The sequence below is a fragment of the Oreochromis niloticus genome, linkage group LG4 (genome assembly GCF_001858045.2).
Source record: "Oreochromis niloticus isolate F11D_XX linkage group LG4, O_niloticus_UMD_NMBU, whole genome shotgun sequence".
Lineage (NCBI taxonomy): Eukaryota > Metazoa > Chordata > Actinopteri > Cichliformes > Cichlidae > Oreochromis > Oreochromis niloticus.
The window spans coordinates 18,598,505-18,612,509 of record NC_031969.2 but is presented as its reverse complement, the minus strand read 5'-3'; the positions used below and the strand labels follow the sequence as shown (position 1 = coordinate 18,612,509).

The window sequence follows — 14,005 nt, the reverse complement described above, 5'->3', positions numbered from 1 at the left end:
ACGTGAGAAGTGGAACGAAAATTAAACATGATTCCAAAGATTTTTTACAAATAAATAACTGAAAAGTGGGGTGTGCGTAATTATTCAGCCCCCTTTGGTCTGAGTGCAGTCAGTTGCCCATAGACATTGCCTGATGAGTGCTAATGACTAAATAGAGTGCACCTGTGTGTAATCTAATGTCAGTACAAATACAGCTGCTCTGTGACGGCCTCAGAGGTTGTCTAAGAGAATATTGGGAGCAACAACACCATGAAGTCCGAAGAACACACCAGACAGGTCAGAGATAAAGTTATTGAGAAATTTAAAGCAGGCTTAGGCTACAAAAAGATTTCCCAAGTCTTGAACATCCCACGGAGCACTGTTCAAGTGATCATTCAGAAATGGAAGGAGTATGGCACAACTGTAAACCTACCAAGACAAGGCCGTCCACCTAAACTCACAGGCCGAACAAGGAGAGCGCTGATCAGAAATGCAGCCAAGAGGCCCATGGTGACTCTGGACGAGCTGCAGAGATCTACAGCTCAGGTGGGGGAATCTGTCCATAGGACAACTATTAGTCGTGCACTGCACAAAGTTGGCCTTTATGGAAGAGTGGCAAGAAGAAAGCCATTGTTAACAGAAAACCATAAGAAGTCCCGTTTGCAGTTTGCCACAAGCCATGTGGGGGACACAGCAAACATGTGGAAGAAGGTGCTCTGGTCAGATGAGACCAAAATGCAAAACGCTATGTGTGGCGGAAAACTAACACTGCACATCACTCTGAACACACCATCCCCACTGTCAAATATGGTGGTGGCAGCATCATGCTCTGGGGGTGCTTCTCTTCAGCAGGGACAGGGAAGCTGGTCAGAGTTGATGGGAAGATGGATGGAGCCAAATACAGGGCAATCTTGGAAGAAAACCTCTTGGAGTCTGCAAAAGACTTGAGACTGGGGCGGAGGTTCACCTTCCAGCAGGACAACGACCCTAAACATAAAGCCAGAGCAACAATGGAATGGTTTAAAACAAAACATATCCATGTGTTAGAATGGCCCAGTCAAAGTCCAGATCTAAATCCAATCGAGAATCTGTGGCCACATCTGAAAACTGCTGTTCTCAAACGCTGTCCATCTAATCTGACTGAGCTGGAGCTGTTTTGCAAAGAAGAATGGGCAAGGATTTCAGTCTCTAGATGTGCAAAGCTGGTAGAGACATACCCTAAAAGACTGGCAGCTGTAATTGCAGCAAAAGGTGGTTCTACAAAGTATTGACTCAGGGGGCTGAATAATTACGCACACCCCACTTTGCAGTTATTTATTTGTAAAAAATGTTTGGAATCACGTATGATTTTTGTTCCACTTCTCACGTGTACACCACTTTGTACTGGTCTTTCACCTGGAATTCCAATAAAATTGATTCATGTTTGTGGCTGTAATGTGACAAAATGTGGAAAAGTTCAAGGGGGCCGAATACTTTTGCAAGCCACTGTAAAATGATCAATTTCCAGTAATTGAATACAATCCCTCTCATAATGTCTAATAAAAATAAAATTTGTTTCCTGGAGTCTGGAGGTTTTTCACACTAAGCCGAGACCCAAGTAGTTCAACTGCTTCCTTTGGCAGGTCCAAATCTAATTTTGGATCAAGTCATTAAATTCTGGCTGAGTGAATAACTGGGGAGCAGATGAGCCACTGGATTTGGATGTGTAGTGAAGTATCCACAGTTGATGGAAATTATATCTGGACCATGTTTGCAATTGCCACTTCTGAAAAAAAATGTGATATAATGGAGCAAAACTTATAAAATATTTTTTGAAGCCACCAACACAGAATTAGTAAAGACAAGGTGTTGGATTTCATCCTGCAAATATGATGCAGGGTGATGTTATTTATAGCAGCTGCCCTGTAAACACATTCTTCCACATATGGGGTGGATATTCACTTTGGTTACTTAGAACAACTTGGTCTCTTTGCAAAGCATAACATACACAAATCCTGTTTATCATACAGACGTAATGATGTGGATATTATTAGGCTTTTACAAGGTAAATATACATTGCTCTCATATGAAAATACAACTCATTAGTTTCATAGTTTTTTAACACATTTAAGGTAGTTTGCTAGTGTATAGTTTTTAATGTTTAACTGACATGAGCTGTTTTGGTTACTTTTCTCAGGCTGCTGGTGCTGTACTAGAAAGACAGCCTCTCCTTGCTGAAGCTAAGGTGTGGCTCGAATAGTTTACTTATTATGGTGACATTATTTGTACTGCTCAGGTCGAATCAATCCAATGTCACTTCTTTTAGATTTTTGTGTAACTTAGTTCATTCTAAATTTTTATGTTGACAGTTGTTTGGCCACAACTTACAGCTGGGCTAAAGCAATAAAAACAAGAAGCATATTTGTCATTGAAAGAGGAAATGTTAATTTATCAGACATCCATAACCTTGCATTGATTAAGGTCATCAGAGTTCATAACAAATATTGGTAAGTTTGAATTTTCCTTTTCTTAAACGTTTCAAAAGCCCTGTTTTGTGCTCAGATGCTCACTCATCCCGGTTTTTACAGCATAATACAAAGACAGGGAACACTAATGTAAAACATACCATACTATGTCCAATATGCTACAACACTAATTAGATCTATCCTATTAAACAATGTTCATACATTTTGGCATTTATTTTGTCTGAACCTTTTAAAAAGCCTTTTCAAAATACCTTTATCTCAAAAATTAAAACGCAAACAGCTTTTTTCTTTTTAACAATCACGTGACGCTTATTACGCTGTGGGCTTTCCGGTGCAGGGGTCCAGGGGTGCCGCTCTGCGGGCTTGTTTCTCCAAAAACGAAACTTGAAACTGTGATCGAGGATACCGTGTGCAGCATAGCAGGAAACGACACATAACATAGCGGGCTTGAATCACGGGCGGCACTTTTCTTTGTATGCCTGCAGGGACTGTTTTCCGTCAGTATTTCTCCAAGGTAAGATAATTGCCTTGCCATATCTTATAGATCTAATAGTTTTTGTCTCACTTGTAGGTTGAAATCACGTCTTCTTATAAAAGTTTTTAGTGATTCTTATTGTAAGAGTTAGCCTACGTGTTTGAGTCACAGATTACAAGCACATGAAAAATATTTGCTTTATTAGGTGTTGTCTCAGACACTTTACAGTTAACAGCAGCTGTCGAGAAAAACTGTGACAGAATGTTTTGTTCTCATGCCACCTGAAAAAATGCCTTATTACAAACACGAGCGCTGTTTCTCGTCATTAATCAAACAAAATAAATGAATAACACTACACCATTCAAAGTGTAAGAAATGTGGCAGCTATATTGAAACGCTTGCTGGCCCTTATTTGGACAGTTATAACAAAATTACCTTTAATTTTACTGTTCACCATAAAAAGTGCATTTGTACAGCTAGCAGTCAAATCTGAAACCGCTTCTGAGTTTCCCCCAAAATCAGGTTTATACCCCAGCCCCCCACTACTTTTTTCTTTATATACTGGACGTAATACTTCCTACCTTGTCCTTGAGTGATTTAGATTTAAGTGTGCCTCTGCCTCGACATGCCTGACGTGATTTCAAAGGGGCCGGGCTATAGAAGAGGGTCAAATTACAATAGCGAAGATTGGACTTTAAAGTGATTTCTAGCATTTGTTACACTACTGTCAGTAAAATATATAAAAAAAAGTGCTATGCCTGAGGTGATATCTAAAAATATCAGCTAAACATCCAGGAAGCAAATCTCCTTTTCCACCACATCCCAGAGGTGCTCTGTCAATTGAGGTCTCTGGATTGAGCTCTGGTGACTGGTAGCCATTTGTGTACAATGAACTCACTGTCATGTTCAAGAAACCAATTCAATTCAATTCAATTCAATTTTATTCATATAGCGCCAAATCACAACAACAGTCGCCTCAAGGCGCTTTATATTGTACAGTAGATCGTACAATGATAGATACAGAGAAAAACCCAACAATCATATGACCCCCTATGAGCAAGCACTTTGGCGACAGTAGGAAGGAAAAACTCCCTTTTAACAGGAAGAAACCTCCAGAAGAACCAGGCTCAGGAAGGGGCGGGGCCATCTGCTGCCACTGGTTGGGGTGAGAGAAGGGAGACAGGATGAAGGACATGCTGTGGATTTTTGGGATTATTTGAGCTTTGTGATAGTACGAGCCCACTGGACTGTTGTGATTTCATATAAACTTTCTTTTGTAACCAGAAGAGGTTTGGTTAAAACAGTGATTCTGGCTCTGAAAGCAATCTTATCACAGACAAACAGAAGAAAATTGTATTGGAGGTGAAAAGGAACGCCATTTGTCCAGTACTTTACGCTGCACAGCTACCTCTGCTTCTGTCGACGCCCCCCGTTGCTACTTCAATCATGAAACTGATCAATGATCAGCTCATCGGCTTTTCTCTCCCGTCTCTCGTTTGTTTATCGCCCACTTTGCGCCAGAAAGAGGAAGCCAGCGGATGTTGTGCTAAAAACAGCAGCACGTTTAACCTTGATAATTTATTTAATATTACTTTCTAGTATCAGCTGATGTTTGCTGGAGCCACAGCCATACAAGCTGCTGGTCATGATATCGGTTTGGATATGTGGTGAGAGGGAAATATGAAGATGAAACCAGGAGATGTCTTTACTGAATCATCAGAGCTGAACAGGTGATGGAGAAACAGGTTTACCTTTTAGGTGACATGAATGAGTTGAAGGGAAGTTATGAACTGTTTCTAAGAGACAAATAACACCAGGATCCTTTTCTACGTAGCTTACAGCTGGTAACTGTGCAGGGGCGGGTCTAGTAAAGTTTTGCCAGGGGGCCAGGTAGGGCATTAACAGGGAAAGGGGGGGACAAAGAAATACTTTTATTATTCTCATTTAAAATGTGTCACTTTTAATAAATAAATATCTGAATCTTACAACCAAAGTTTTCATCTGATGTAAAATGTATAGAAATCATACATGTACCAACAAGACAGTGTACATCACTGTCACAGCAGTACTTGTTTTCATTCAAAGGCTTTATGGCTTTTCCTATAATACCTGGTGGGCCGGTCTCTCAAAATGCCCAGGCCGATTTTTTTTTTGTCCCAGTCCAGCCCTGGGTGTACCCCACCTCTCACATAAGCAGAAGAGAATGGATGGATGGTTGGCTTTTGACCATAAATGGACTTTTTAAGGTCATGCCAAAACAACTCAATCAGATCAAAGTGCAGACTTCCACATTAAAATCTTAATTTTTCAAAATACTATATATATTCATGGGTGGACTGACTAGTGTGCTTTAGATCATTGTCTTGTTGCATTATTCAAGTGAGCTTGAAGGGAGTGGTAGAGAGCAGAATTCATGGTTCCATCAATTAGAGCAAGTCATCCATGTCCTGACGCAGCAAAGCAACCTAGGATAATCACACTACCACCACCATGCTTGAATGTTGGTATGATGTTCTTTTTTATGAAATGCTGTGTTACTGATTCAGTAAAAAGGACTAGATGTTACAGTCCCTGATAATGCATTGCTTTAGATGGAGAGACTCTTGATGGATGGCTGTTATGAGGAAAGGCAGCCCAGAAACTTTGCCAGCAGCACACATCGTTGTGTGCCTCAACTTTCAGTCTTTTACCCAGGCTAATCTGCCATTTTCCTTCCTTGGTTAGGTTTAGGGATTAGAGATCTGATCTAGCTTATCATTTTAAAATTTGGGACACATTGTCAGTAGTGGACCTTGGATTCATCGGGTGTTTCGGCCATTATCACTAGACACCCTCATCCAAGGAGGCCCTGCCAGGGTTGATCAGGCCCTGGAGTGTGTCACTGGTTTATGTTAGAATTGTTATTTCTCTTCTTCTTTCTTCTGTTTAGTTTCCTACAGTTTAGTTTCTATCTATTCACTGCAACTGAGAAATAATACTTGCCTCTTTAGCATTTATGGAGCCCAACTTCTTCAAAGGGATAGAAAAGGTGATAGAGAGAAGTAAGACAAAAGGGACAAGACAGGAGAGAGCAGAGAGGAGAGCCGGAAGGGGGGCACCCGATCTGGCTTCCCACACCTCCCAGCCGGATCGGGCTGCGCCTTTCCTCTGATCCCAATCTCTCTAAGCAGTTTTGCTGTTGTACTGGCAACAAAGCCCCTGCTCCCCACTTCCACTGGGCGGACCTTGATCTTTCAGCCTCTGTCCTCTGCCTCAGCTGCCAAGTTGGCATACTGCAGCTTCTTACGCTCAAACGTAAGAAGCTGCTAGTTTTATTACAGACATGACAGGACCCCCCAAAACTCCCAAAAGGTTCTGTCTTATCAGTCCACAAAATATTTTTCCAAAAGTTTCTGGGATCATCAAGATATTTTTAAACAAATGTGAGAAGAAAGAGCCTTTGTGCTCTTTTTGGTCAGCAGTGGTTTTCTCCTTGGAGCTCTCCCATTGCCATTTTTACAAATTTTCTTTCTTATTGTTGAATTGTTGAGTTGTCAGCTGTTTCCTTAGATTGTGGCATGATATGTTGCTTTTTGAGATCTTTTAACCTACTTCATTGAAATTATTAAGGACTTCATGTCATTGTGTGATTTATTTGCAGATAAAAGGTGATAAGTAAAATGCAGTGCTAATAATGTGACAAAAGGAGGAAGAAAATCATGGGTGAGTAAATTTTGTTTCTATGAGATGCCTTTTTTTTTTTTTTGCATATATGGTACTTTCAAGTATCTGTAGCCTACTTGCAATTTAATGTTTTCTTCTCTGAGAAAACATTAAAGTCTTAAGCATTCCATCTTAATAGACTTTATCAACAGAGAATAATAAAGATATGTACACACAGATAAAAAACCCCAATAAGTCATTTTTAGTAGTTAAGCTTTCACTTTCACAGGTTTCGTAGGTGAACCATCAGTAGCATCCTTTAGTATATGTTTTGATTATACAGACCATAATGTTACTGTTTTGGTTTATCCTTGCTGTTCTTTTCCCTGTTATCTCCTTGCTGCAGGCTGTTGTTTGCAGGTGTATGTATAACTTGTACATATATTTCTTGTGTAAATGTAAATTTGTCTGTGATTGTGTTAATACTTACGCTATTGTGTACTTCACACACATGGAGAAATGACAAACTGCCTTTCATTGTTCTTGTAACAGTGACAATAAAAGCTATTCTATTCTATTGTTTTGAACAAAAAAAAATGCTTCAATAAATAAGGAAGTTTAAAATTAAGACGCGAACTATTATATTGTCAGCATTTCGCTTAAAGATGTAATTTATGTCAATTGTCACACATCTCATATTTTTTTTAACTCATTTTATTAATGCATAATCAAATGCATGCTTTTTTGTGCTCTCACAGCTGACATACCTCAGCAGTCACCCAAGAATTGGACTGAATCTGAAGTAAGCACCTGGCTAAGATCGATTGGAATAAAGGAACATTACATACAAAAACTCTATGAAGAAGAAGTAGATGGACAAATCCTACTTGCACTGAATGAGGACTTTCTAAAAACAAAAATCTGCATGAAGTCAGGGCCTGCTCATTTGATTATTCAGAAAAGAGATGAGCTTATCAACTCTCAGCAAAAATGTCAAGAGAAGAAAAAAACTACCGGTTCCAAAAGAACTGAGTTTGAGGAAAAGAAAAGTAAGAAATCAGTTCAATGTCTCCGAACAGTAAGTGATGGTCCTCCAGCAAAAACTACACAGAGCAATCAGGAGAAAGAAACTGCTCAGGAACAACGTGTGTTGATCTCAAAGGAAGACTGCAAACCACGGCCATTCGATCAAGAAGGGACTAATTTCTTATATGTAAAACACAGCATCCTGCAGCCTGAATCAGGTGCTTTTAATCTGATATCACCATGCCACGAATTTAAGTCTTTTGCTGTAGCTGCTACGTTGGATCGCACAAGACTCCAAGCTAAGTTTGCCAAAGAGGTTCTTAAATTTGCAGCTGGTTGTATGAACATCAGATCAAATGGAACAATACACTTTGGTGTGATGGACAGCAAGGAGGATATAACATATATGCATGGCGAGATAATTGGTATACCTGTAACAGACAAGGATATTTATGTCGATGCTTTGGACCACATTGAAAGGAGTTTCTCCTCTGACAAAGAGCACATACGTCAGTGTGTGCGACCGCCAAGGTTCATTGAGGTCATGGATCGACAAAGTACAGAAAAACAATATGTGGTAGAGGTTGACATTGTGCCATCAATAAGTATTGTCAAGAGCAAAGTCTATGCAGTCCGTCTGCCAAACTTCAAAGAATCAACAAACAAAGTAGAGTTTGAGAAAGAGACGATTTTCCGAAGAGTGGGTTCAAAAACGGAGCCAGTGAGTGACAAGGACCTAAGTGACTTTTACCAAAGAGTCAAAGATCGTGATGCTCAAAGAGAAGAAGCAGAAAAAAATCATTTCCTTATTGCTCCAGAAATGTGTCAAGACCTTGGAAGGAAACTCACCATGCTGATGACCAGTGGTAAGAAATTCATTGAAAAGGAAAAATGGTTCATACTCGTAACAAACAAATTCAAACCTGATGACCTGATGAACATTGACTGGCTGATTAACATGAATATTTTCTGCGTGTTCGACTTTGACCCAGACTCAAAGAAATCAGGTCTTTGCAGTAGATACCTTGAGTACCGTGCTGCAAACATGCATTCTCTCCAGAGCTACAAGGTGTCCACTAGCACAAACATCAAAGAATTAACAAGTAAGCTGGTTTTGTTCGATCAAACTAGTTGGATCTTTTGCAATGGCCGTACTGACTTCAAAGGAAATGAAACTCCATGTGATGAAATGACTTGGATTAAGAAAAGCATGATTCAACTTAAAAAATCTGTGTCTTTGATCTGTAATCAGATTTTGTCAAAAGGTACATTCCAGGTCATATTTCTATTAACATCACCAGTTGAGAAACCACTCTTGCACACCTTCTATGAGTTTTTCACAGACATGGAAGGCCATGAAGACATCATCTGCATCTGTGAATCAGAGGAAAACTTCCATAAGTGGCAAAGTTTTGCAGAGGATTCATGTGGGAAAGAAGCTGTAAACAATTCCAGTGTTGTTGGGATGAAAATGAGCCACATTAATGCAACCCTGCAACATATACAACCTGTGAAAACGCATGCCAGTAAACACTTGCCAGTCTTTGTGGGAGGGACATGTGTTCTTAAAACACAAGTAGAGGAACAGATGTACTCGCTGGAGATTCTGACGGTCAATCATTGTGATGAAACAAGCAAAGAATTCATCAATGAGGAAAAAGAAAACACTGAAGGCCAGTTCTACCATGGTGGGAGAGTGACTTGGTTGCATTTCTGGCTTGCTGAGAACAAATATGCTGGAGAGGTCATTGAAAGAGATGCTTATCACGATACTTCCAAACTTCTCAACGATGCCTTGAAATATAATGCAGACCAGACTCCAGTGAATATCATAAACATCTACCATCACCCAGGAAGTGGTGGAAGCACTGTGGCAAGACAAGTGCTGTGGAACAACAGAAAAAGTCTAAGGTGTGCAGTTGTGAAGCCCTCATATCCAGTTTCTGTTGTTGCACAACATGCAGTTGAACTAAGAGAATATGAAGAAAAGGATCCACAGAGGTGTCTTCCAGTGCTGCTCCTCATTGAAGACTCAGACAAAGAATATCTAGATGATCTCAGGAATGAACTAGAGGGTGCCATAAACGAAAAACAGATCCAGTATGGTACTCTATGTTTCATTTTGCTGAGTTGCAGACGTTCCCATGATCCAGAGAAAAAATGCAAGGAGTCTCCTTTACAGAATGTGTCTGTCACTCATAAACTATCTGATCAAGAGAAGAGAAAGTTTTCTGAAAAACAAAAGGCACTTAACAAAAAATATGACTTTAACTTCATTCTGACATTTGTTCTAATGAGCAAAGGATTCAGTGAAAATTATGTTCAAAAGTTTGTGAAAAATCTGCTCCAAGGCATTAACCGTCACTCTGTTGAATGTCGTCTCATTCGTTATGTAGCATTGCTGAACACATATGTTCAACACTCTTTCATCTCTCAGTCTCACTGTGAAGCTTTGCTCGCCTTAAAGTTTGACTCAGAGAGGTTTCGTCGACATGAGTTTGAGAGATCTCTCAGCGATCAGGCTAAACTAGTCTTCTTGCACCTTCGAGATGACAAGACACACATTGAATCAATCAGAATCATCCACCCACTTGTTGCAAAAGAAATTCTTCAGCAACTTCTGGAACCCCAACAAACTCAAAGCAGTTTGGCGATGGATTTGCTCCACGAGGATGTGCTTTTTGAGCATAGTTTAGAAACAGATGACTATCTCACATTTTTGAGACTGCTTTTTATTCGAAGATCCAGGATAACTGAAGAAGACAAATACTTTTTGAGTTTGTTCTCTCCTTTCATTGAGCATGTGCGTGGAACCGAAGAAGGCCCAAAGAAAGCGATAGAGTTGCTCGAGGAAGCATTCAGGCTTTTCTATAGTGATGCATACTTTGCACAGCAACTTGCTCGTCTTCATTATACTTATGAAAAATTTGAAGAGGCCAAAAACTGGGCAGAGACAGCAGTGAAACAGCTGCCTGACAACTCCTATATACTCGACACAAAGGGGCAAGTGTACAAGAAATGGTTCCAAGCAAAATGTAAAACAATCGAAAATGTACCAAAGACGGCGCAAAACACAGCAGATGCTGTGGAAACTGCACTGAAAGCACTTGACTGTTTTCAAGAATGTCAGCGAGCAGCTGAAGCTGAGAGGCAACATGTCAACACTTCAGGGTTTTATGCTGAAGTTGAGGTTGGGCTGGGCCTTCTCAAACTGATCTCGTCAGTGCAAGTATTTGCAAACAGATCCAATGGTCATTCAGAGTGTATGAAGTACCTAACATCAGATTACATCCCAGTGGAAGTTAAAGATGCTTGGGAACCATTTCATGGCCGTTTAAAAAAACTGCAAAAGACAATAGAAGATACCTTGGAATGGATTTCAGAGGACCTGAGCTACTTCCAGACACACATTGGTGCAGATGAAGAAGAAATGCCTGCAGGCCCTGAGGGGAGGATATGCAATCCACTGACATGGCTGGCAAAACTCTCATCTGAGTATGGCAAGTATTTCAGCAAAGCTTATTCTACTGCAGTCCTACAGCATGGGAAATCAATCCCAAACAACCTCACTTCTTTCCAAAAATTAATGATCATCTATGATTTTGGTGGTGGCAATATAACATCGATCTTTTCCACGCTAATCGATCACAAAGATGCAGTGCAGCGTCTAGAGCATATCCTCTCTCTCTACCCCAGTAATCCATTAAATACCAATTTAAGTCAAAGAGATATTGTCAATTATATAGCAGCCCACATTTCTCTGAACCACTTGTCACCAAAAAATCGAAAGGTGGCTCCTCTGAAAAATCTACAGGCACTTTGTCACAAGTTCACATCTGGCAAAGTGAAATGTTTGTCGACGGCACTGTTCTTGTGTACCATGCTGTCCTGGCCAGATGATAATGACAGTGAGCATGAGAAAGAAACCAAATATGCATTTGTGCAATCAGCAGTTGGTCACCTGGAAAGAAGCTACCAGACCAAGATAAAAGACAATCCTTCGAAGAGAAAGATTTACACCCATTTTTGTCTGGGCAATGAGCATGGGTTGGACAAGTTTGTCCACAAGAAAAAATTGGACAGAATCCTTACAGGCATAAGTTTGCCTGAGAAACGTAGGATGTGGTTTAGTGGTGAGGTCTTCACGAAGCCAGAGATCGCCAGAATGCTAAAACCTGTGTCTGGATGGACTAAAGATCAATTAGTGTATCTTGAAGGTCCTAAGGGAAGAAAGTTCAATATCAGGCCTGCTAATGCTTCTTCAGTGCTTAAAAGTAATGAAAACATCACCTTCTACCTGGGGTTCACTTTCAGAGGCCCTGTTGCTTACAACATAGTTGTGACAAAATAGTCAACAACCGCTGCCTGTTAATGTCAATCCAAGTTACTTTAAAGAGAATTATAGATGTTAAAAAATTATGGATGTTTTTTTAAAAACACACAAGCCTTACTTTTTAAAAAAAGGATAAAGCTAAACAGTTGTAGCATGTAATGATTATGTATGCAATTTTAATGTCAGTCAAAAAAAACATTGCTCAAGTGTCATAAAAATAATTAACCACTGTTTTGTTTAGTTGTAAATGTATTTAATCTGGCCAAGTTATTTATCCAACTACTTTGTATCATGATTATGTGGGTGTCACATTTTGTTATGCTTCATTAGTCTCATTTTAGGTTGTACTTCTATTCTGTGTAATTAGTGTATATTTGCATTGTTATTCTATTAGTCTCAACTAGAATACACTTTGGGGCCAACTTTTTCTTATGATATGTGCTATTAAAAGGACGGCATAAATTACTCTGCATCTAAAAATGATTCGGAATAACAATGTAAATATCATTATTGTCATGGCTGGGTATGTCTTCTCCAGCTGACCTGCCTGTGTGTTTGTTGCTAGTCTGTATTCCCTGTGTTCTCTTGACCAACTGTACTTGGATTTTATGAGCTGGTTCATATTCAATGTTGATGCACTAAACAGAAAAACAAAATCTACCAGCTACGCTAAAAGTAAAGCATGTATGGCTTGACTACAATGTGAGCCTTCTGTCAGTTTTAATGCAGCTTTCCATTGATGTTCCATGACAGGAAAGTTGTTTCCAAGTATGAGCCCTTTATGTGTACTTTTCTAGTATATTCTTGTGTATTTTCCAGGATAATTCAGGAAGCAGCATAATTAAATGTGAACTCTTTAATTTTCTTGCCTATTTACTTTTTAAATAGATTGGAAACTGATGTAAAAAAGTTTTTCGCAGTCAGAAGAATAAAACTATTGCATAGATGTTAACTTTACTTACAACACGATTCTTTAGGTAAAAGTGCAAAACAGTAATTTTATGTGCATCTTTTTTTTCCTTTAAAGATTTTGCATTTTATTAACATACATGACTAAGTAAACATAAATGTCCTTAAAATATGTATAAAATAAATTAATAAATAAGGTGAATACATTAAACTAATTGCCCCCCAATTTTAGCTTTCTGGTGTCGTTTCTTTGTCAAATTGAAATCTCCAGTTCTGCTCAAACTAAAAGAATGGTGACATTATAGGCTTTTTATAGGCAAATGTTTTCAGCTGGGGAAAGGTCTGAGGCCTGTACTGCAAAGCAGAATTTGGTCATATCCAAGTAACTTCAGGTTTAACTCAGGGTTTTCTGTACTGCAAAGGTACTTCACTTCTTACTACGGTATATTGCCATGGTAACTCATGATGTGAAGTGATTAGAGATCAACAAGAAAACTCACTGCTTATCGGCCAACGTGTTCTCCAGAAAATAGTGTCACCATTTTTTGAAAATCCCTTAACTGGATTACTGTGTGCAGAAACTAGGAATGTCTAACTTGTTTGTTTTCTTGATGATCATCTGTAACATAGATGCAGCTTTATTCCTTGATTTTTTTTTCTCCCTGTTGACCGCAAACCATTTTACTGTAGTATGTGTTGAATGATTCCTTGAAAGAGAAAATGACCTTTTAAGACGTTGACTCTATTTCTTCTAATTCTACCATACCATACCATCTTTATTTATAAAGCACTTTAACATAAAACCAGAGTTCACAAAGTGCTGCACATACAAATAGCATAAGCAAAGTAAAAATAAAATAAAAATAAGATAAAATAAAATAAATAACTAAAATAAAATAAAACATGTTAAAACAAATTGAGTCAACCCCCTTAAACAGTGCCAAAGGCTTCAGCGAATAAGTATGCTTTAAGAAGACTTTTAAACTTAGAAAGAGAAGAGGCCTGTCTGACGTACAAGGGCAGATCATTGCACAACTTTGGAGCAGCCAGATTTTAAAAACAACCCTAAAATGTACAGGTAGCCAGTGGAGTGAAATTAAAATGGGGGTAATGTGCTCAGACTTTTTTGTTCCAGTTAAAAGACGTGCTGAAACATTTTGCACAATTTTCTCTATT

At 39.1% G+C, this 14,005-nt stretch overlaps 1 protein-coding gene across 1 annotated transcript; it reads left to right on the top strand.

The window, feature by feature from the left end:
• Nucleotides 1-2,775: 2,775 nt before the first annotated feature.
• On the top strand, nt 2,776-12,752 carry LOC112841697 (sterile alpha motif domain-containing protein 9-like). The gene is made up of 3 exons (XM_025906964.1): nt 2,776-2,958; nt 6,560-6,621; nt 7,320-12,752. The coding sequence occupies exons 2-3, from the start codon at nt 6,618-6,620 to the stop codon at nt 11,936-11,938; spliced, it is 4,623 nt and encodes a 1,540-aa protein (XP_025762749.1). The 5' UTR covers nt 2,776-2,958; nt 6,560-6,617; the 3' UTR covers nt 11,939-12,752.
• The last annotated feature ends 1,253 nt before the right edge of the window (nt 12,753-14,005 follow it).